The sequence below is a fragment of the Parasteatoda tepidariorum genome, chromosome 10, assembly GCF_043381705.1.
Source record: "Parasteatoda tepidariorum isolate YZ-2023 chromosome 10, CAS_Ptep_4.0, whole genome shotgun sequence".
NCBI classification, from domain to species: Eukaryota; Metazoa; Arthropoda; class Arachnida; order Araneae; family Theridiidae; genus Parasteatoda; species Parasteatoda tepidariorum.
In genome coordinates, this window is record NC_092213.1 from 61,116,785 (window position 1) to 61,141,436 (window position 24,652).

The window sequence follows — 24,652 nt, forward strand, 5'->3', positions numbered from 1 at the left end:
ATTCAACGGCATATCAATTTCGTTAAATTTACTATTAAATAAAACAAAGGCCTATGAAGAAATACTTTTTTCTCCAATTTAAAAAGAAAAGTGAAAATTTAAACTAGTATAAAAATAATATCAGTACCAGAAAATTTTATATTTCTTTAATACATTTTTATTTTAATATAAATGCTATTCGTAAATAGTACTATCCTATATTACTTGTACTTACAATATTAGGAATGCGAAATTTTTTGATGTCACTTGAATAAAGACAAAGAAAATTAAAAATATAAAAACTGATTCTATTATATTTGGTATCTATCTTATTGCACTTTATTATTGTAATTTGAAATCACCAGTTTTTAAAATTAAGCGCAAGAAAAATAAAATAATTCCTTAGTAATATTATATAATTTACATGTTTAATTTATGTAAAAGTAAACAAAGGATCAGTTATTCAGTGAGTGACAATTAAATCGCTACAATTCAGTTATGTATTACAAAAAAAAATTATCTTCAATTTAGTTTGAATGAAATTCGTCCCATATGAATCTCGTGTAAAATTTATAGTACAACACTATAATTTTTATATAACAATATATTTATAGTACATTACTATAATTATAAACTTTAGAAATACTAGTAACATGAAACAGTTATCTATGATTTTTTATTATTATAACTTTATTTTCTTTATATTTAGTTCAGATAGTAAATAATTTATTTAGCTATTCAGAGAGCAAAATATTGAACATTAAAAGTAACACAAGTGGTTCTGCACTAAATTCCTTTGAAATATGTTTTTGCTCTCTCTCTATTGATAGTATAGAAATGAAAATATTCATATAGATATTCCTGCTTGCAGTAAATAAATAATAAAAATAATTTTTAATTATATATTATTATTTTTAAAAACAGTTTTCAACATCGACAATAAAGTAAAGTTCACCTCAGCTAAGAGAATTATTCTTTTTCCATCAGGCCATATAATATGATCCACTTGTGATCGAACCTTCTCCCATGTTAGACCTTTTAAACTTTGCTAAAACAAAATTAAGAATATAAAAATTAGAGAAAATTTATAAAATTTTGATGAAATGTGCTAAGTTTCATTGATAAGATATTACATATAACTTTGAAAATTAAATAAAAATCTTGATCACAGAAGATATGTTAAGCGCAGAACTGAAAAATTTTCATATTTTTGTCTAGATTGTGAATAAAAAATATGCAATTTCAGAATAAAAATTCAAAGAAAAATAATTCATTTTCACTTTCATTTGAAAATAATTCATGAATAAAATACTATTAGAGAACAGATAGGATTAAATAGTATCAATAATTAAATGGTATCAATAGTTCAATCAATCGATTAAATAGTATGAATAATTGAAAAATATTAAATTAACACAGAACACTACCTAACACTTAGATATCTCGCAATTAATGCATGTATTTTGCAGTATAATTTAATAAATTAAAACTAAAGCCTTTTTAACTTCAAAGTAATTCATATTTTTAAGTTATCATACAAATTAAGTAGGGTCTCTAAATCTTGTCAGAATCAAAAATTTTTTAATGAGAGTAAGTTATAAACTCACCACATCAATTTCAGTATTTGAATGGCCCATATTACAAAGAATGCAACCATTTTTCATTTTATCCATGTGCTCTCTGGTCACAACATTTTTATTCCCTGAATAAAACATAAGTATAAACATGACAAAAATCATAGAAACATTTGTTAGTGAATAGAAATTTGATGTAAAGCTTGCTTACCAGTAGCTGTAATCAATACATCGATATGTCGTACCACTTCTCCCACTTTAACAACTCTAAAACCATCCATGCTAAAAAGTAATAAAAATAATAAATATTGCTAAGAATAACAAAACTAAAAAAATACTAAAAATGACTGATGCACAAAATGATTATAAAATAAGTCTGATTTTGAAGCTATATTACTAATACACTACTCAAATATATTCCAATTTGATGTCAAAGACAATATAAAAGCATTGTGAAACATTGCTCTCAATGTTATCTGACTTAAAAATCAAAATTGAACAAAAGCATATTTAAAAAATAAAAACGCAATGAAGCAAGAACATGACAAAGGTGAAGCCAAGTGCCAACTCTTGGTGAATGAACATTACAAGCTTCTTAAGTACCTCTTACATTAAAAATATTTTTAGGAAAATACAGTTAGTATTTGTTATTTAAAAAAAGAAAACTTTAAAATGAATCACAATAAATACATTTTGCTTCTTAAAAATAAATTAATAAAAAGTCAATTAATAACAGTGAAAGATAGATAACATGAATAAAGCACAAATAAAGCTACAAAATTTCGCTTTTTTTCATGTTGTTTAGCTTTACTTTTACGTAGAGAAACATACTCATTCCAGTATCTGTAATTGCCATGTTATATCCTAATAATTTTAAGAACTAGACGATTAGCATTAGTTGTGTCTTAGAAAATATTTTTTTTTAAAAAAGAGAAAAAGTACATGATACTTCTCAAAAACAAATTTATAAACACACACAGGTGTAAAAAAAATATTTACCAAGCTTGCAGAGCGCAGATAGGATCAATTTCTGAAACACAAACAACAGATCCCATTCCTTTCAAAGCAGAACAACAGCCCTTTCCAACCTAGAAGGAGAAAACTAACAAAATGTTAGGAATATCATTGCTATCAAGTGAAAAAGTATTAGTGTAAGGTAATTGGAATATGAATATTGGCATATGTAAGATAATTGGCATATGAGAAAAGTAGTACTTTGATTTTTTTTTATCATAAAAAAAGAAAAAAAAGTTTCACTGCTTTTTATTGTAACTAAAAACAATAAAAAACAGTGAGAAATAAATTGGTATATTCTGTGAAATGCTATGAAAAATACAGCATTTTTATTTAAAAATAATAATTTCTTTAGGAAAAATTTTAACACGAGATTTTGAACATGAAATTGATACAATAAATAACTAAAACAAATAAAAAAAATTGGGAAAGGTCACGTTTCAATTCTGTTAACCAAAAAATTATTCTTAGATAATAAAACCATATTTAGGTACATAAAAATGATAAAAATGCTTGAAAAATAGACTAAGTTATAAATTTGAAATTTAACTAATTTTTTAAATTCCAACAGTATGATAAACTGGTTCATTTAACTATGTTTCATTGGAGAATTTTCTATTAATAAGAAAAAATTTAAAATATACAAAAAAGTTACAAATCAATATTAAAAAGAGAGGGATATAATCAATGTCAACAGTTAATTGTTTGATTATGCAGCTTATGACATAGCCTTTGTTTCATTAAAAAATGTAATCATAAATTTAATATAAAATATTTAGATGTAAACTAGAATTGAATCTATTGATGCACTTTATTAGAAAACTTCCCTTTCAAGCTTTAATCCCGTTTTTAAGAATAAATAAATAATAATAATAAAAGATAAAAATTTATAAAAGAAATATTTTTTAAGCTTTCTCTAATGAAATAAGTTAACATTAAATACAAATAAGTTTAATTTACAACTAATAAATTAAAATAAAATTCACCCACTAAAGAAAGTATTTTTAACATTCAAAAAATACTCTTTTTAAGAAGTCTAACTGTACATATTTATACACAAATATTTTAATCAAAAACTAAAATTCATGAAAAACTGTGATAAATTACCTCACCATACCCACAGACAAGAACATGTTTTCCACCAAACATAACATCAGTTGAACGCTTCAAACTGAAAATAATTATTTACTTTAGACACAGAAAATAATGAAATAAATATAATCTAAAGAGGTTTCTGAAACTCAGCAAATATTTATAAATAAAAAAAATATACAAATATTTATCTCTTAGACAGTGATTTTTCAATTTCTGTTAAAGTACATTTTTATAACAATTTATAAATGTTTTTTGAATTGAATTCAGGCATTAAGGAAAAACTAAATACAAATTTAAAAAAAATTCCCAAGCTTTGGTTACTGGCATATATATTTTTTCTTTTTTAAGTATCACTAATATTATAAAACTTAAAAAGTTCAACTTCATTACATAATTATCAAATTAAAAAGTATGATAGCATTTATAATTGCTTATATAATTGAAATTCCAATTCTTTTCTATTAAATATCATTTCTAGGTCTGTGAACAACATTACTAACCTTTTCTGCTTACCTTATACTTGATATTAGCATTTAAAATAACTTGTCCATTATTAAAAACTACCATTTAATTTTATAGAAATTTCCTGTTAATCTTCGGACTTTGAATGTTAAAGGTTAACTAAAATCTCTGGAAGTTTTGCTACACATGGAATAAGTAATAGTACAGAAAAACCTTAATCAATGCTACGTTAAGCTTTTTTTTTTATACAAATTCATAAAAAAAAATTGCATAATTTTTTTAAAAGTTTACTTACGCATCAAGAATACTCTCCCTGCAGCTATATAGATTGTCGAATTTCGTCTAAAATAAATAAAGAATTTTAGCAAAAGATTTCATTTTGTTCAACACATTTTTATTATTTAAACAATTTTGTTTTATGTCTACTTTTAAAATTGAATAAGTGTATAGTTTTTGAGAAAATCTAGCTTCTAAATCTAATAGTGATGCTAGAAGCTTTAAATAAACTTATTGAATCTTTTACAAAATAATAATAATTATAATACAAAAAACATTGAAATAATATTTATTAGCAAGAGTATTTTACAATTAATATGATTAAATAAACATTTTTTAAAATTTAGGATGTAGACATTTTATAACTTTCTGTTATTAGGAGGAGAAATTCCTGTCTACATATGAAACATACATAAACTCTGCTTTATATTGACATTAAGTTTGGGCAATTCTCACCCAAAATTTTAAAGTTTAGTCCTAAAAAAGGGTAGCTAAACTTAAAAACAGAATGAAATAAGTAAATGTATGAAAACATAAGTGAAACAATATTGCAGGAAAAGTTTGAAATCACAAAGTAAGAAATAACAAAGGCAAAACTACTCTTTTTTGAAACTGAAGTGTAATTACATCAATGATTTGAATAGATTGCAATGATTTAATTACAATAAAAGAGATGCAAAGCTGACAAAATATGGCTTATGCTTTTTCTGTTAACACAAATTAACACATTATTAAAATATAAACAAACTTAAACAGGCTTACAATTTTAAAATGACTAAAGCTCTGTTTTATATATAGATATATGTTACCGGCAAACTATAAAATCCGGCATTGTATAGAATGTCTAGGCATTGTATAGAATGCCTAAAATTAGCCGGCAAAGTATGAAATGATTTATATTTCACACATTTCCTAGGCATTCGATAGATTGCCAAAAGAGAAATCGGCAAAGTATAAAATACATCTCTGATTCGTTTCAAATATCACTTGGCAAGGCTCGTGACTTTTGACTAATAACAAAAATGATTTTTTTACTGTGCTACATGGAAATGGAGGAATTTAATGAAATTTACATAGAAAAATTTAATAAAATATAATTCAAAATGTCATTCAAGCCTGCCATGTTGCAACAAGAAGGTTAATTTAATATTTTTTATATGAAAATTTTGTTTCCCTTAATAAGAAAGGCTTAAATTTTGTTTTGCATAACTTTTCAATTTTCTTTCCACATTTTGAATAAATGTTTTGGTATTTTTTCACTCTTGGTATTTTTTCAGAATAACATTTTTATTTTTGAGAAATGCATGTTACTGTGAATGACCGAAATCGGTAGTTTTACACTTATTCGATATTTTAATACTTACTGACGATAGATTAGAAGAAACATCAGTGTAGGGTATACTGGGCAAATGTATACCGAGTAGTGGCACTTGAACTTAAAAAAACATCAGTGTAGGGTATACCGGGCAATGGCACTTAACTAGAACTAGTAAGACTGGACCTTTGGTAAATGTCCGAAATATATACTAGGTCTAGTTAAGTGCCATTGCCCGGTATACCCTACACTGATGTTTTTTTTATGGATTAGTGCAACTGCCCGGTATACCCTACACTGATGTTTTTTTAAGATCAGGTGCCATTGCCCGGTATACCCTACACTGGTGTTTTTTTTAAGGTTAAGGATCATTGCCCGGTTTACATTTGCCCGATACTCCAAACACTAATGTTTCTTCTAATCTATCGTCAGTAAGTATTAAAATAACGAATAAATGTAATTATATCCACGAATAAATGAATACAATATCGGATGTAATAAATATTTCGGATATTCACCAAAGCGACTATGTGATTATCAACATTCACCGGTGAAAGTCAACAATCACCTATTTCGCTCATTCACAATAACATGCACATCATTTACATAATAACCTCATCAGGACGTTTATTTCATACTTTGCCTAAATAGCATCCAGCATTGTATAGAATGCCTAGGTATTCTATACAATGCCTAGGCTAAGTATGTAATACTTCACTCATTTCATACTTCGCCTAAAAACATCAGGCATTCTATACAATGCCTAGTCATTCTATACAATGCCTGCGTTTGATACTTTGCCGGTAACATATATATTAAAATAAATATTTCTTAAATGATTATATAAAACTTACTTTAGTTACAGAATCATTAACATTCATTGCAGGTACTGTCAACTTCCCAGATTTTGATAACTGATAGAGACGATGTACACCAGTAACACTTTCTTCAACAATACCTTTAATTCCACGGAACATGGCTGGGTATTTTTTTAACATTAAGTGTGTGGCGTCACCTCCATCGTCTAAAATCTACATACAACAATCGAAACATTAATAAATATTCGAAAATAGAAATGATGTCANCATTTTATTTATCGTTTTTTGAATTTGCTATTTAATAAAATATTTGTTATCTAAGGTTGCTTACTTTAATTTTAGTTTATCACTTCTAACAATCACACTTCCACAGGAAAAAAATACAAATTATAATCATGCTTTTGATATGTTTTTTTTTACTATCTAAACCTTGTTTGAAGACTGCATTTGATTTTCTAAATTTTTTTAAGCTCATTTTATGTCATTGTTTATAAACAATTTCTATTTTATTTCGTATGCTCTAGTTCTAATAACATGCAAAACATAATCATTAAAATCCAAAATAATCATCTACTAAAAATGTAAGTATCATATTATAAAAATTAGACCCCTTTCTTAGTTTTATGTCAAAACTATAATAATAATAAATGTGTAAAATCCCTTTAAAAATATATTTCTTTGTTTTTAATCCATACATTTTATAACAAAAAGTTAGATAAAATTTTCCAATTTATAAAATAAAACTGATATTTAATGCTTAAAAATATATTTTTTTTCATTCACACAACAGTTATTTTTGTTAGAATTGATTTATTGTTAATCATTTCTGAAAACAAATAAATATATTAAGCATTTTTACACAATTTAAGAACATTTAATCTAGACAAAAAAAATAATAATAATAATTTGTAGAAAGTAAAAAATTAGTAGAAGAGTAACGAAAAAGTGTCGAGAAACAGAAGGGAAAAAGAGAAGCTTCGTCAGAAGTGATCAGCAAATCTGGGCCTAACTGTATGAGTCATCGTTTTCCGTCCTTCGGCTTTCTTCAATCTAGGAGGTATTGGTTGGGGCCCATGTCCGAGAGATCGGGAGTTTGATCTCTGCCAGCTGAAGAAATGGGGAGTGCACAAAATAGTGGCTGCTGCACGCTAAGTCTGTCAGGGTCATCAAGTCCTCCAAGTTGCCATAACAAATAAATACCTCTGGGGTTATTGATCGGTGATCTGGTTCAGATCAAAATTACGATGTGTGAATCGATGGATGATATGTGAATATGCCCTGGGTATATGAAATTCGACGTGATGTACGTATGTTGTTTTTGGATCATCCTCAGGGTTGTTTCCCAGACAGTCACCAATAGCTCATTGTGTATCTCTAGTGCGACGTAAATAAAAGTATCGTACTGTAAAAGTTAGAAAAAGTGAACTTGCAAAAGTGTACGTTTTTTTTGCACACATTGCAATATGTAAACATTTTTCTCTGAGCATAATCATTAGACATCATAAAAATATCCAACCTAAACTTATAAAATTCTGTTGAAGAGACAGTGTTGTTTTCATAAAAAAAAGTAAATAAATAAATTTAAGATTTAAAAATATTTAACAGTACAACTGTATTATAACTAGTCTTTTAATAAAGCAATTTTCCCCGACATTAATAAGTTCACTAGAACTACATTTGTTAATATGTTTTCCATCAAAGCTTTAAAATCAAGTTAAATTATTAAATTGTATTAGTGTACTTGGACATTAACAACATATACCAAAATCTGATAATCAATAACTTTTTAATCAATATTTCACAACTCTTGAATACACACCGGCTGTCCCAATCATTAAGATACAAAAAAAAATTTCATGTACGAAAAATTTTATTTTATTTAAGAAATAAACTGGTACGTATAGGCACCATTCACTAAATCAATGAACAAACCATTTAGTTGAATGCTTGTTCTTTTTATGAAAATTTTTTTAATTTATTTTTTATTTACTGAATTGCAACTTTAATCCATCATAAAAATGTATGATAAATCTCAAAAAGAATAATTATACATATTTTCAAAAAATTTCATTAGTCAATAACCGTTTGAAGTTAATAAGCTAGAGCAGTTTAAAAATTTCTCAGCAGAAAGCGTTTACTCTAATTGAATTACCAATATTTCATAGATGTTTTCGAACCCTTGACAATGGCAGAAAAATAAAATTTGTGAAAAATATTTGTCACAGTGTTGATAAAAAAAATATTAATTCAAATGGTGTGTTTGTGCACCTTTGGTCGAAATGAGTTAAAGCATAAATTTATCAACCACTCTAATTTTTTGTAAAGTTCTGCAGAACATTTCTAAAAGAGGAATGTATAACAAATGAAGTTATTAAAAAATATAGTAAATTTTTTCCATGCAAAATTAAAAGAGATGTCATATTACCATATTTGGCTGCCAATTATCAGCATATATGCACTTATCTATGCACCACCAGAAGTCCTCTTCGCTCTCTCCTCTCCATGCATATACTGGAACACCTATACAACATCAGATTACACAGTTTAGTTAAAACAATCCTTATAATTGTAGTGACTATTGAAACTTTTATGAATATTAAAGATAGGGTTCCAACCAACAATAAAACTTTAGTGGTCCAATAGGGCCACCTAGATATTTATTTAGTGGTCTGAAAACTTACTACAGTCGAACTCGTTTATAACGAGCACAAAGGGACAGTAACATTTACTCGTTAAATCCGAGTGCTCGTAATAAACGGGTATTTAAGACAGGCGTGCAACCAGAAGAGGGGGGGGGGTGCTTGGGAGGTCAAATGATTGAATTTACTTAAAATTTAATTAATACTTACTTATTTTAATTACATTAATTAATTTAATCGCGTTTTTTTTTATTTCGCGAAAATTTCTTATCATTTTGAAAAAAAGATAAGACAGAAAGACTAGAAAGATGAGAAAAAAGATTGCAAGACAGAAAAATATTGCTCGCTAAAACAGGGTCTTGCTCGTTAAAAGCAACTTCTGTTGCATAGAATTAACATTGATCCAACCAAATAATCTCGTTTCCCTCGGTAAATCCGAGTTCTCGTTAAATCCGAGCTCGTTATAAACGAGTTTGACTGTAATAGATTTTTTTTTCTCAAGTGTGTCTACCATAATAACTTCACACATAATTACTGTTATGGTACACATCAAAAATTATTAATTGCTACCTATAACATCTTAAAACTAAGTTCATTACTCCATAATAATTGAATATTAGTTTTTATTAAAATTAAGTGAAAAAAAGCTAAAATGATATTAGTAAATACATTAAACATGGAGATTAAAATGAGAGAACCAAATAAATAAATGAGGAACACAGAGAAAATGAAAACTAAAAATCTAACAATTAAAATTTTTTTAAATAAATTCAATTCTAAAAGAGAGCAAAATATTTTGTCAGTATATATGAATTCAAAGCAAAACGCAACATGTAGAGTTAAAATTTCAACATTTATATTTAAAATTTTTTGTACCAGACTTATTTTATTTGAATAATATTCACAGAACAATAAAATTAGTAGAACAATTTTTTAAATGGATCGAATTCGATGCAAAAAGCTATTTTTTGTTACTATTTTGTAAATTCCAAACATTTCTTCAAGGTGACAAATTTTTCGCCCATGTATATAATTTTAGTAAATGTGTCGAACATTTGGTAGCAACTGTCACCATTATGGCATAAATTCTCATTATAGAATTTATATAAACTTATATCTGAATGTTAAAAAAACTACAAGACCCTAACATTGCTTTAGAGACCAAAAAATGGTTATATTTTTTCAATATTAATAACAAATTTTTCCAATATCAGAAATAACTAAGAAAATGAAGCAATGAGCAAATCATTTATTAGCTAAAAAGAATTGCAATTTATTCAATTAAAATAAGCAAAAATTAAAAAGTAAGAGGGGAAAAAAATTGAAAATCTGAAGCTTTATTGTTTAGAATTAAATTACTTTTCCTCCTTAATATTTAAAACTTGATTACATAGTTAAGTTTTAAACATATGAAAAAACTATTGAGAATTAAACAGCCAAAATGTGCCATGAATTTTTTCCCTAAAATAGAACTAGTCATTCAACTACCTGCTCTTACATAAGACAGCAAAAGGTCTAGGTCAGTTTTTGGTACAAAATACTAGTTTAAAATTCCATTTCCTATTTTAAATTAACTTTTTCTTCATTGGAATGTCCCATTTCCTTATTTTGAGCTATTAGATAACAACTCAGCATCTCAGAAGTAAAGTATAAAGGAAATAAAACTGACAACTAAAACTTTTTTTTTCATATCTATTGAAAATAAATTTATAAAATAATATGAAAGTTTAATAAAATAAGTTATTTGAAACACACAGTGGAAATAATGTTAAATATATTCAGATAATAATTCCCTTTTAAAACCATTTGCCATAATTACACAATAAATCTTTTATATCTGAATCATTGTTCGACTTTAAATGTACAGTACAAAAAAGAGAGAATCACCGTGAACAATTTTTTATCTAATGGTTGGATTTTCATGCACAAGGACTATTAATTATGCTTAAAGAATTATCAAGATAGGGCAAAATGCACAAAAAAATAACCCAAATTTTGGAACCGCTCTCATGACCAAACAATTGGGACCTTATTTCCCAAATTGAGAATACCTCTCTTAATTGGAAAGTAAGGAATCAAATCTATCAGGAAAGTGGTATGTTTATTCAGAGAGAAAGTACATTTTTGTGCCTGATTTCGTAACTTAAAACATTGTCTGCACTAAACATTTTTGAGGTTACTCCCTTGAACCTTTGAATCTTAGTAAGTGAATACTTGATCATTTGATCAAGAGTTATTCCGAGTGATTTTTTTTTTCTGCACTGTGCATTTATCATTACTGATTCATAAAAAAATTACTTTCTATACCTTTTTCTATTAAATAGCATTAATACTTCGCAGTTAATATATATTTTTGTTTGTTTACTTAGTATATATTTTACACATTATGATGTCTAAAATGCATGGCCAAACTATGGACTTTTTTCCAAGACCCGAAAACAGTAAACTCAAAAATATAGAATAACTCTAATCAACCTTTCAGAATTTTTTTTAGAAATATATTTAAATTTTAATTTAATGTATTGAAATTAATTAAAACTAACTAACCAGATTCAGCAACAGCAGCAGCAACTTCATTCTGAAATAAAAATGAATAATTGAACTACAATGTGCATACAATAAATAAAAATATTAAAGTGTTATAATCGTTTTTTTTTTCACAACTAACAAGCAAGTTTCAAAATTAGAAAGAAAAGAGCATAGACATATGAATTCTGATTTTTACTTTATCGCTTATAAAGCATGAAAGTTTAGAACATACCTAATTCATTAACATGGATATACGAGATAAAAACAAACTATTTTCCCATATTTTTTATTTTGTATTTTTTTTATAGCTACAAACGTGACCAAATATTAATCACATTTAGAATGCATAAAATTTAATTTTTTTCCAGCTACAATTACCTACAGCAACTACTGTGTCAACTATGACCGTCCAACTATCAAGGTTTAAAAGTGTACAAATACTTAATCAATCCATTTTTATATATAGACAATTTGAATATAAAAAAAATAAATCAATACCTTTAAAAGTAAGTTAGAAAATTTCCTATACGTAAATGTTAGAGCTTTCAGATACACAATAGGGAAAAATTTTTAAAGTTTATGATTAGCCAAATTTAAGTTATTTATGAGACAACTCGTTATGAAACTGTTCTACAGTCATACATTTTTAATACATAATCGTTTAACACTTTCTAAACCTTTCAAATTTATTTAAATTTGAATATTTTTGGCAATAAAAAAATTTTTATCAATAATTTAAACAAATTTTTTTTTAAATGCTTATCAATTCCACAATGATGGAACACAAGTATAGCTACAGTACACCATTTTAGGTAAAAGTGCATTGAAAAATATATTAAAATGAAATCATACTAAAAAAAATCATGCAAAAAAATAAACAAAAAAAGGCTAAAATAAAATCAAGCTAAAAAAATCAAAACAACACTTTTCGAAAACATCAGCACATTTTTTAGTGCAATACACAAATACCAGGCTACTTTTAAAAAGGGCAAATTAAAATTAAGTCTAATAAACACAGAACAATAAAATATACTATTTTTCATTTCCTAATTACTAGCTTTGAACAGAAAGTTTAAACAGTTCCCACAATAATTTTATGAATACTGAACAACTCATAATAGTTACAAATCATACATGGAAAATTTCTTCAGTGCAGTTGCGTTAAAAAAAAACAAATATCAATTATTAAGTATTCCTGTATACCAATATATATTTAAAATTTGTAATAGAGTTCAATACTTCCTTAATCAAGTAATTTTAAAGTAGGCTTTCAAAATGAAAACACAGTGAATATACTGCTTAACATTTTTGTACAAAAGTAATTTTATTGAATGGTCCTCGAATTTTTATTTAAAAATACTACAATGTGATTACTACATTGTTGATAGGCATATGATCTCTGAATTCCTTACCACAAAAATTTGATAATGTAAACCTTATAATTCAGTATCTTTATAGCCTAATGACTGAATTCCAACACAGGTTGAAATTATGAATCTAAAGAATGAAGTTATATGTTTGAACCATATAAATAATAAGTAGATGATCCCTAAATTAAAACTATAACATTTTCCTATTTATACTAGCATTATTAATTAAAACAAAAAGATCTTTGATCAAAAATTCAAATCTTTCAATCCTTCAAATCAAATTTTTAAAATTCCTCATATGTATTTCTTAGAAAATGGTAAGACACACATAGAAATCAGGAACATCAGGACAAAAAACTAATACTCAGTACAAAATATTTTTATCAGGAATATCTGGACCAACTGTGAACCCTGTGTTAATTTATCTAACAAAGTTTTAAAAATTTTTTTAATTGTTGACACATTAAAATTGTTATGTAAAAAATAATCAAAGTTAAGCACATTTTTCTCGAAACAAACAATAAAGCAAACAAAACTTTTTTAAGTTACAGAACATTATGTATTTAGTTCTTGGCAGTCTCATAAACCTATTACAGGACACAACTTTACAATGATACTTTAGATTCCACAAAGAAAAATATCATAAAAATAGTATGAAATTAAAAAAAATACTGACAGAATTAATTGTCAGTAAAAATTTACTGACAATTAATCAATAATTAAGAAATTTTGCATCTCCTTAAGGTAATCAATAGTGTTCAAAATTTTCAGTTGCTATAATAACAAACTGATTATAAATGAAATTGGAGCAATGAAGTGATACGTCAATTTTTCCAAAGGTGAAATTTTTATATGAAACTGTTTCCCAATATTGTTGGTAAACAACATTTTACAAATTATTAGAATTTTAATTAGGTAGAAGTACTATATGCAGAAACAAATTGCCTCAGTAAATGGTATCTTCATAATTGTTCTCCCGAATAAAGGCTCATCATTATATTGCTCCAAGCTGCACAAAAAAGAAATGGTGAAAAGTAACAAAGAAATAAAGGAAACAATGCTGAAAATTAAGGACAAAAGAAACTTTTTTGTTAGACAAAAAAAATTTAAATGAATCAGTAATAAAAAAAAATTTATGTCTGCTTTAAATATTAAGTTTTTTCATTTATTTAACTTAATTTTAAACTTTTTAAATGTAATTTTTTTTAAAAATTATCTAGTAATTATTATGGACTACAGAAATACTAAAGTATTTCATACCTGAGTTGAATAAATATTGCAAGCTGCCCATCGAACACTGGCTCCTAAAGCAATCAAAGTTTCAATAAGGACCTGAAATGTCAAAAAAGCATAATTTTAGTTTAATCATTTACTTCAACAAAATAGTACAGAGAATAAAAACAAAAATTTGTTAATGCCCAAAATATTGCAATGAAAGCAATGCAAGTAAGTAGCAAACCGTTCAATAAAAAGTTAGAAGTGTAATTTAGAAGTGATTTACTCACAGCTGTTTGAGCATTGATGTGTGTGCAGCATGTGATTTTGGCTCCTTTTAGTGGCCTGTCTCCCTCAGTGTTAGCTCTTTGCCTCAAAGACATGATACCAGGCATCTCTGAAACATACACAAGTCCATTAATACATTTTTGTCACTAACAATCATTTTTGAAAACAAAAACGTTAAAATTTTTTTTTAAGAAATGAAAAAAATGCATAGTTTTGTAACGCTTAACAGCATTCAGTAAGTCCTATTTAATTCAACTATTTACATATATAAAGCTTCTATTGGTAATCAATAAAATTCATCAAAAACGGCTGAACTAAGTTAAATCTACATTTATAAACTAACAATAAAAAGGGGTTTTATTTATTATTTTACAAAATTAATTCTCTTCCAATCATCGTAATTTTTTTAAAATCAAAGTCAAACTCAAATCTGGAGTATATAAGGTTTGAAATAAAAATAAAAATTCAGACTTATAATAATTTAAATGCAGAGTTAGCGCTAATTCACTTTAAAATATTTAAATATAAAATGTTCCATTTTTAATGGCTATTTTGAAAATTGTTCTTAATTGAATATAGACAAAGCCATTCGACAATCGAGCATCGCTAATTGGATACCTGCTAGTGACGTACGTCGTCAAGGGTAAAACATAGCATTTGTCGATTCAGCAGTCAATGAGGTTTGACACATAAGTGTAACGTCACTTACAGCTTACAGGTATCTAATTAAATCGGATTTAAATGACATGGTTAGACAATATCATTTCACTTTTTTTCGAATTGCAAATGGCCAACCGAAGTAGTTTTGGAAAATTATTGTATAAAATCATTATGTCTCCACAATGAACTTTAGCTATCAGAGACATAACCATTAAAAGAAAAAATATTGATTTGTAGTTGCATATATTCGACTTTATTTTTAAGTAGTGATACTATTTTAATACTTTTAGATAAGATAGATAATTTGATATAAAAATATTATTCTAAGGTGAAAAAACACCAATGAAGTGCATTTAAAATGACAATGTATAAATTGTATCAATTAATTACTTTCTTCAAAACACAAGATTTAAAATTGTGACAGATTAATTTATATCAATGAATTATTATTTCATGAGGAACTAGACTATATAATGATACAGTGCAGCCAGTATTCACTAAAATAAAACATAATAAACATAGAGAATAAAACACACAAATTAAATGATAAAGTATGAATAAACAAGCGATGCATATATAGGTAAAGTAGTGAAAAAGAGAGAAAAATAAACTTTCAAAAATATTTAAAAACTAAACAAGACAAAAATCTATTTTTAAAAAAAATAATGAAATGTGTTTTTTAGTGGTTTAAATAACTGTCTTTTAAGTGACAAGATAGATTTCTCAAATTTTGTTATTTATTTTTAAAAAATACAATTAAAATAATCTTAATGGGTAATTTAGCTAATATTGCTTAAGAAAACTGACGCACTTATTATCTTTAATTACCATCATCATCATCAATGGTTCGACAGCCCAGGGTGGGCTTGTTCCATACGTCCGGGTTTTTATTTTTATTCATTTATTTAATTATTTTTTTGGAAAAATAATATGATTCAGTAGTTTAGGATTCAAATAGGTGGATACCATAACCACAAGTAAGTTAAAAAATATCAAGGTCAGTTTCGACTGGATTATATCATATCTCAAATGAGCAGAGTGGCGAAGAATAATTCAAGAAGGTGAGCACTATAGTCGGAAATAAATTAAAAATTCAAGGTCGACTGGATTAAATCTAAATTCAGCAGGAGCATTCAGTCTTCACATATTTGTCCCCCCCCCTTTAAATTATAGAGTTTCGTTATGAAAAATTCGCCTTGATCCCCCAATTTAGAGAATATCAATTAATTTCCGACTGAGATTAAAAAATTAAATTATAAGGGCGGTGTTTAGAGAACACTGCATGTTTTAAAATACAGAAACAAAAATTCAATGAAGGGCACCACGGCGTTAGCTTTGCAATTCTATTAAAGTTTATTTCAGATTTTGAAATATAGCGCTGGTCTGTCACGTGATCAAACGACACAAGCGAATTTAGAAAATACAATCGACAAGACGGAAGAAAAAAAACAAATTATGAGTGAAATGTTATAGCTCTTTTTAGCCAGAATCTCATGAGTAAAGTGAAATCAATTTCATTTCCCTGACGAATACGCAAAATTTCCGAAACGGTTGATTTATCCTCGAGTTGCAAATTTCACGTCGTGCTGCCTCAGCTAATTTCTCGCATCCCCGAAACTTCCCTATCTCAAATATTCGTTTTCACGAATGCATTTGCAATACCGACGATCATGGAGCAGAATCTGACGTGTTTCCAAGATTGATTTGGAAACGAAATGGAGTCGATATATATGAAAACTAAGAAGTGTTATTTTATTTTATGAGAAACACATTTAAGAGTATGCATTTTAAAATCTGTATTTCTACAGATTATCTAGTCAGGGGTCTATTTCAAAGAAATTTTAGACCTTTCACAAAATATCTTTTCATAAAAACGGACCATTCACAAAATATTTTAACTTAAAAACGGACCCTTCACAAAATAATTTATCTTTTAATCGGACCCTTCACAAATTTGTTTATCTTTATTATTGCTTTGTTAATCAATAAACTCTTCTTTGGAAGGAGGGGGGAGAAAGACAGATGTAAACGAACTAAATTTTGTCCTCGGCAGACGCTTCTTCCTTTATTCGTCCGAAATGAATATTCTGCGTTCAGCAGTATGAGCTAAATACCAAATATTTGTATGTTGCATCGCTAATTTAGTAAATGCAACTGCTGTTTATTTTTTAAAATTTAACTTTTTTAATTATAATTTTACAGTGTTGAGCATAATCTTGTATGTCTTTACAATTTAAAAACTCTTTGAAAAAGATTTTTTTGCAATAACGGACCCTATTTGCATAAATTCACAAAAGCGAACCCTGATTGAAAGAATGTGAGTTAGCGTTTATTTTATATTCACAAATTACGAATGATTTTTTAAAAATTTTACAAAAACGAACCTTTTACTAAATGTCTAGACAGATCCCTGCTAGTTAATGTGCAGACCAACAAGGGTAATGCGTTAAAATGCCAAAAAAAATTATTCCATTTCTCAAATTACATAGGTAACTACATTAATTTACACATTGCCATATAGGCACTGGTTCAAGTGAAAAAAAAAGATCTTTACCGGAAAAATAGCAACGTTTCTATACGCTTAAATTAATATATAATGGTATTTATTTTTCGCAAAAAAAAAATTTATAAAAATAATAATCAGGTAACTACAATCAGACAATCAATAACTTAAATATTAGAAACAATAATGAATCACTAAAAATTATTTCATTTCCATATAGGCGCTGGTTCAAGTGAAAATAAGATCTTTACCGGAAAAATATCAACGTTTCTGTACGCTTAAATTAATATATAATAGTATTTATTTTGCGCAAAAAGCAAAAAAAAAAAAAAGTCAGCTAACTACATTTAGACAATCAATAACTTAAATGTTAGAAATAAATTGAATCACTTTAAAAATTATAAAACTACGAATCAAACGGTTTAAAATATTATTAGAATTAAATAAATTAACATAATGCCAGCTATTTTGTTATTAACAAAAGAATCAAAGTACTGAATATATATTGAAATGAGACAATTTCTAGCAAAATTTAAAACACAAGCATCTTGAAATGATAATTTTCTTACAAGCTGACGTGATATTTATTAACCAGTGCATTAATTAGTAAGAAATTTCACCTGGTTGTTAATTAATTTGATTCTGTTGTTAATATACGTTATTCTCGTGCGATCTAGAATCAAATGGATAAATCGAATAAAAGTTAACTTGTAATTCTTCCTTTTATTTTTTTATATTAACAAACAGCCATTTGGCTTATATTTCCTAATAAAATTATTTTTAGCAAACACAATAACTGCAACCCAGTAGATAAGCAGTTAGCATTGATTTTATATTTCACGCATTTTGCCGACCGGCCTGTGTAGGGGGCAGGGAACTGTCCTTGCATCAGAAAGGTTCTGGGTTCGAATCCCGGGCAAGGCATGGATGTTCTTTCCTTCTCTGTACTATTGGTCCTCACTGTGGGAGCGACGTTGGCCCACCTAATATAGTGCCCTGAGATAGAGGCCAACAAAATCGCCCTGTAAATGCCTGAATTGACGGATGTTAACACAGGTGGGCATTGGAAAAAAAAAAATATTTCACGCATTTTTAAATGAAATTATCGTTTTAGGAAAGCGGTAATTTTATTTATTTCTTTGCAATAATTAATACACAATTCATTAAATTGAGAAATAATAATAATAATAAAAAAAAAAACGTGGAACCAATCTTCTTTGGTTAACATAAATAGTTTCAATTTCATGAGATGCATATAAAATTTTCTTTGAAAGAGGAATTTCCCTCCAAAAAAGAAAGACCTCTTTCTCTTAAACAGAAATGAATAAAGGTTTCTAAGCTAATTGAATAATAAATTATTAGTGTTAGCAACACAGAAGACAATTTACCCTGTTCAGCAATCTCTATCTCACGTCGTCCAAAAGCACTCTGCTTGATATTCTTGACACAGAAATCTGAGGCACCAGCCGAGTTGACTTGGTGCTTGTCTCGGGGCATTTTACCCTCTTCATCAGAACTAGTGTCGCAATAAGATGCTAAAAAGACACAAAATAAGAAAACAGTTTAATTCAATGTAGAAGCTGCTAAACGTGAAAAGTAAATTACAATAAAAAATTAATCATTTAAAATCGCAGTTTTTCCCCCTTTAAAACTACAAAAGGAATATGTTCTTAGAATACTTAAAGTGAATAGAAATAGACTGCAGAGATACCTATGAAAATATCAAAAGCACATAATGAAATTCATATAGATATCAAAAGAATTTTTTTCCCTAAGTTTTTTTATTTTATTTCCTATGAGCTGTACAATCAGTCTTCCCGATGAAGCAGACCTAATGCGTTCTCCAGAAGTGGTATCTACTCTTTCAGGACCACCACAATGGGTAAGATACCGTTGGCCATGTTAATTTGGACGTCTAGTTTCTGCCACACTAGATGGCAGCACCGAAACTGTATTTGTATGCTAAAGTGCACTAGGAATTTAATTTTGTCGGAAATGCCAAGAGCCAATAAGGCACTCCAGGGATCTTTTTCATGCCGCATAATCATACGACGTGGCCGCTGAGTATTTTCTGCATCCCGAAAATCCGGTGTCTGGGCCGGGGATCGAACCCGCAGACTTGGGGGACGAACCCGCCGACGACAAACCAACTGCGCCTCCCAGCCACATAAAAAGTAAAAATAATAATAATAAAATAAATAAAAAATTTACATAGAAACAATTAAAAGGGTCAGATTATTATTCTTATTGCAGCTCGAAATTACTCTTCTCACATTTATTTTACAAAAAGTGTCTATCGAAATTGGAAGTATGAAGATGGTCTCCAACTGCTTCCACCAAGACTGCAAAATAAATTCTATCTTTTCGGTAATTTAAAGGCTTTACGAACGCTCGAGTTTAAAATAAGTGGAACCAAAAAGCAAATATACCTAGAAACTACCATTATTTTCCCCATCAACATTTGAACAATTTTCTAGGAAAAGGTGTGCGATGAAATGTTAATTTAAAATGTTGAAACTTGGCTCCCAGTATTGGATTGGTGAGAGCAGTTGCTATAAATCTAATTTTGGATACGATTTTATTATAACCTTTAATTGGTTCACAGAATCATCTCAATCGAGGTTCGTTATGGTCTATGTTTTTTTTAAACGGTTTTGCAACTACAGTAAAGGATAATTCAAGGATATTCAATCAAAGGAATTAGTCCTTTTATATTAATTCCAGCTATTTTTCGAAGGCGGAAATACAAAGGAAAACAAAAAAATAAATTCTCATTACATTACGTAGTATCAAAAACAATAATTTGTATAAAAATGTCCTTTATATTAAATAGGATTTAAACTTAGTAGCAGGAACGAAAATTTTTTGGTTAGCAATATCGCTATTGTTGCAGGCAAAACGAAGGTAAGTAGCATTGCCTACTTTACACATACATGCACTCGATCAAATAACTATTTGATGAGTTTCAAAAAAACAGTACCGCAAAAGAAAACATATGTTATGAAAGAAGGATTAAAAAAAGCACCTACTAACAGACTAATAAAATCAAAATTAGACACTGCAACTGAATAATATGATGTAATTATTATGAAAAGTGAATTTAACAAGCAATACAATTTCAATTATTTTTAAAGTTTAAAAAATTATTTAAAAAATAAAAAGTTTTTATTTTTTATTTTTAGATTAGCTTACAGATATCACTTTTTTCCTTGATATTACTTTTTTTAATATTAATAATGAATAAATAGTTTCAATCATCTATATAACTAATATTACCTTTTTAAAACAGTCGCTGATAAGTCAACAATAACCTCGCTGTAACTTCGATAATAAAGAATATATCGTTTAACCAGAAATAAGCAGAACCAACTTCGGTTTTACAGAATTAATTTGAATACCATTTCGAAACATTAAAGTGAAAGTCATGTTTTTTAACAATAAAAACAAATTACGGCAGTAAAAACAATTCGTTTAATTTAGACAATTCTTTCATATTCTTCTATAAAATAAATGTAAACAGTCATTGGAATTTTTTTGGTGTAATAAGTTTTAATAAAACGATTTTCAGTTTAAAAAAATATTGAGTTAGTGAAATTTCTAGGCAGATTTAGAGAAGTGCTTTTTTTAAACCCATTAAGAGTATTGAAAAAATAAATAGTAAAATTTTATAATATTTTAAAACCGTTGAACAGCCGCCACAGTACTGAGTTTATGACTATCATTGTTCAACTCCGCAGTATTGAAATTTTGAACCCAATCCAGTAGACAAAGAAACTTCCGAAACAAGTATGGGGATAAATTTGCCGACATGGAAGACTCTTAGATGTAACTAACCCGCATGGAGAGGCAAACCACGAAAACCTCTCACGGTTAGCCTGACGGCGAGGAGACTAACTCATCATACGTCTACCACTGAAGATATTTTACGTCAGCACTGTGGTCAGTACGAGTCGGGTGCGGAATTCGTATCGACCTTGGCGAACAATGAACAGGTATTCTCAGGTATTCTTTGTCCAAGGTATCGACCATCCATTGCTGGAAGTCGAACCCGGGACAACTCTTTGGAAGGGGAGCGCTCTGTCCCCCGAACCACGGCGGCTCAAATATTGAAATTTTATTTTATTTTATAACCATTGTTGAAAGGCCGTGAGTTTACGGCTATCAATACTCAACTCAGCAGCCTTGTAATTTTGAGCCCAATCCAGAAGAAAAAGAAACTCCAGGATCAAGTATAGGGAGAAATTTGTTTCGTGGATGTCTATTGGATGAAACTATCCGCATTTGCGTTACATGGACAGGAAAACAGGGAAAACCTACCACGGTTAGCCTGACGGCAAGGGGACTCAAACCCATGATTCGTCTACCACTGAGGATATTTTACTTCATCCTATAAATATGAATTTTTTTCCTAGAACCGTCGTTGAACAGCCGATTCAGTGTTGAGTTTATAACTATCAATGTTCAACACCGTAGCCTTGTAATTTTGAACCCAATCCAGAAGACAAGGAAAGTCCAGGATCAAGTATTAGGAGAAATTTTGCTTTCATGGAAGACTTTTTGATGAAACTAACCCACATTTTCGCTGTGCTGAATGAAGAGGAAAACCACGAAACCCTCCCAGGGCTAGCCTGACGCCAAAGGGACTTTAACACATGATCCGTCTATCACTGAAGATATTTTATGTCAGCACTGTGGTCGGTTTGGAATTCGTATCGACCAGTTATTGATGGGATTCCAACCCGGTTCACCTCATTGAAAGGCGGACGCTCCATCCCCTGAGTCACCATGGCTCAAATAAATATTAAAATTTTATTTTATAACCGTTATTGAACAGCCGATCCAATTTTGGTTTCACGACTACTAATGTTCAACGCTGTAGCCTTGTAATTTTGAACACAATCCAGAAGACAAGGGAACTCCTGGATGAAGTATTAGGAGACATTTGCCTTCGTGGAGGACATTCTTCGATGAAATTAACCCGCTTTTTTGCGTTACATGGAGAGGAAGACCACGAAAACCTCCCACGGTTAGCCTGATTTTTTCCGTCAGCACTGCGGTCGGTGCAAGCCAGGTGCGGAATTCGTATCGACCAACCTTCTCTGGGATTCGAGCCCGGTACACCTCATTGGGAGGCAACGCTCCATCACCTGAGCCACTACGGTTCAAATAATTGAAATGGAAATTATAATAATTACACATAAAAATTATCACCAGGGCCACTAAAATTAGGACCGCAAAAAATCGTTCCTTACTGATAAGTTCATTAAAGTTTATTACATTTTAATATTATTACAATACAATTCGTTACAACTGCAATTACGTTTTATAATGTTGTATATTTATTAGTTGGTTGGAATTAGTTGGCAAAATTATAATTTGTAGTTATCATTTGTAACACTTTCTTTTTAAAATTCCTGCGTATATTTTGCAGCAAGAAATATGAAAATACAGCTTATATGTTTTCCGCCACCCCCTTAAAACCCAAAGCACGGGTTTGATTTTTATTTAAATGAAATATGCACTTAAAATGAATGAAAATAAGTAAAATTACTACCATTTTATCATTAGAATAATTTTCATAACAGTATAATTAACGAATAAATAAAAACGGGAAAAAAAAAAAAAAAAAAAATAGANAAAAAAAAAAAAAAAAAAAAAAAACAAAGCTAATAATCTTTCTTTGAAACTTTATTTCTCCAAAAACCATTATGAAAAGCATATGATTCTATATGCATAGCTATACATAATCATAAATTAGGTCATGCACGATATGGCACACTATAAGGCAATATACATTAATGATTATGTGTCATGCAATGGGAACTTACAGTCTGAACCAGTGGATGCCGTGGATGCTCGGCGATTGTCCAAATTGAGGTAAGGACCTATTGGGAGGCTCATGCGCCGGCGCGTCCTGTCCTTGAACGCCGGCATATTGTTCATCAGCACCTAGACGTTGGCACAAACACTTTCATAAAACACACTTCCTCCCGCAACACCCTTTATTTTAATACCTTTAAACGAGCTGAAAACGGAGGACGACATCGAAGTGTTTACGAATTTAGATTGCAAAGAAAGACCTCACGATTTTGAGGGCGTAAATTTGATTTTGAAATATTTTGCTGTATAATATGGTTTATATACGAATTTAGATTGCAAAGAAAGACCTTAACACTAACGATTTTGAGAGAGTAAATATGATTTTAAAAATATTTTGCTGTATGATATGGTTTATATACGAATTTAGATTGCAAAGAAAGACCTTAACACTAACTATTTTGAGGGCGTAAATATGATTTTAAAAATATTTTGCTTTATAATATGATTTATATACGAATTTAGATTCCTAAGACCTTAACACTAACGATTTTGAGAGAGTAAATATGACTTTAAAAATATTTTGCTGTATGATATGGTTTATATACGAATTTAGATTGCAAAGGAAGACCTTAACACTAACGATTTTGAGAGAGTAAATCTGATTTTAAAAATATTTTGCTGTATGATATGGTTTATATACGAATTTAGATTGCAACGGAAGACCTTAACACTAACGATTTTGAGAGAGTAAATATGATTTTAAAATATTTTGTTGTATAATATGATTTATATATAAAATAATACGATGAAACGATAATTAATTGAAAAATGATTTCTTTTGAGAGTGTATTTCTTTTGTATATCATAATAACGCACAAATAGTAAAAATTAATTGATGAGTTCATGAAGCTCTTGTGAATAACTTTCAATCATAGTAATGAAGAACGGAGCATTTGATAAAGATAACCAAAAACGATTATCCACAGAAAAATCTAGAATTTGAAATTTAAATTTCAGGGTCTATTCATGCGTAGAGATACGAGTTTGCTCAGAATGGCATTCATTAAGAAGCATTTTGCTTAGCCTGATGAAACA

General features: G+C 28.5%; 1 protein-coding gene across 4 annotated transcripts in view; it reads right to left on the minus strand.

Annotated features, from left to right (window-relative positions):
• LOC107451281 (S-adenosylhomocysteine hydrolase-like protein 1) overlaps nucleotides 1–24,652 on the minus strand; it is a 223,292-nt gene that overhangs the window by 6,470 nt on the left and 192,170 nt on the right. For 3 of the 4 annotated variants that reach the window (XM_016067330.3, XM_016067331.3, XM_016067333.3), the window contains 12 exons: nucleotides 19,126–19,272; nucleotides 14,577–14,683; nucleotides 14,332–14,403; nucleotides 11,720–11,750; nucleotides 8,959–9,053; nucleotides 6,570–6,746; nucleotides 4,420–4,466; nucleotides 3,675–3,738; nucleotides 2,553–2,641; nucleotides 1,765–1,835; nucleotides 1,587–1,681; nucleotides 935–1,027 (listed from right to left, as the gene is read on the minus strand). In XM_016067330.3, the coding sequence (XP_015922816.1) occupies nucleotides 935–1,027; nucleotides 1,587–1,681; nucleotides 1,765–1,835; nucleotides 2,553–2,641; nucleotides 3,675–3,738; nucleotides 4,420–4,466; nucleotides 6,570–6,746; nucleotides 8,959–9,053; nucleotides 11,720–11,750; nucleotides 14,332–14,403; nucleotides 14,577–14,683; nucleotides 19,126–19,272 (1,088 nt within the window). Of the gene's footprint in view, nucleotides 1–934; nucleotides 1,028–1,586; nucleotides 1,682–1,764; nucleotides 1,836–2,552; nucleotides 2,642–3,674; nucleotides 3,739–4,419; nucleotides 4,467–6,569; nucleotides 6,747–8,958; nucleotides 9,054–11,719; nucleotides 11,751–14,331; nucleotides 14,404–14,576; nucleotides 14,684–19,125; nucleotides 19,273–23,565; nucleotides 23,687–24,652 lie in introns of all 4 variants that reach the window. The other variant, XM_043045731.2, reaches the window with a different exon arrangement.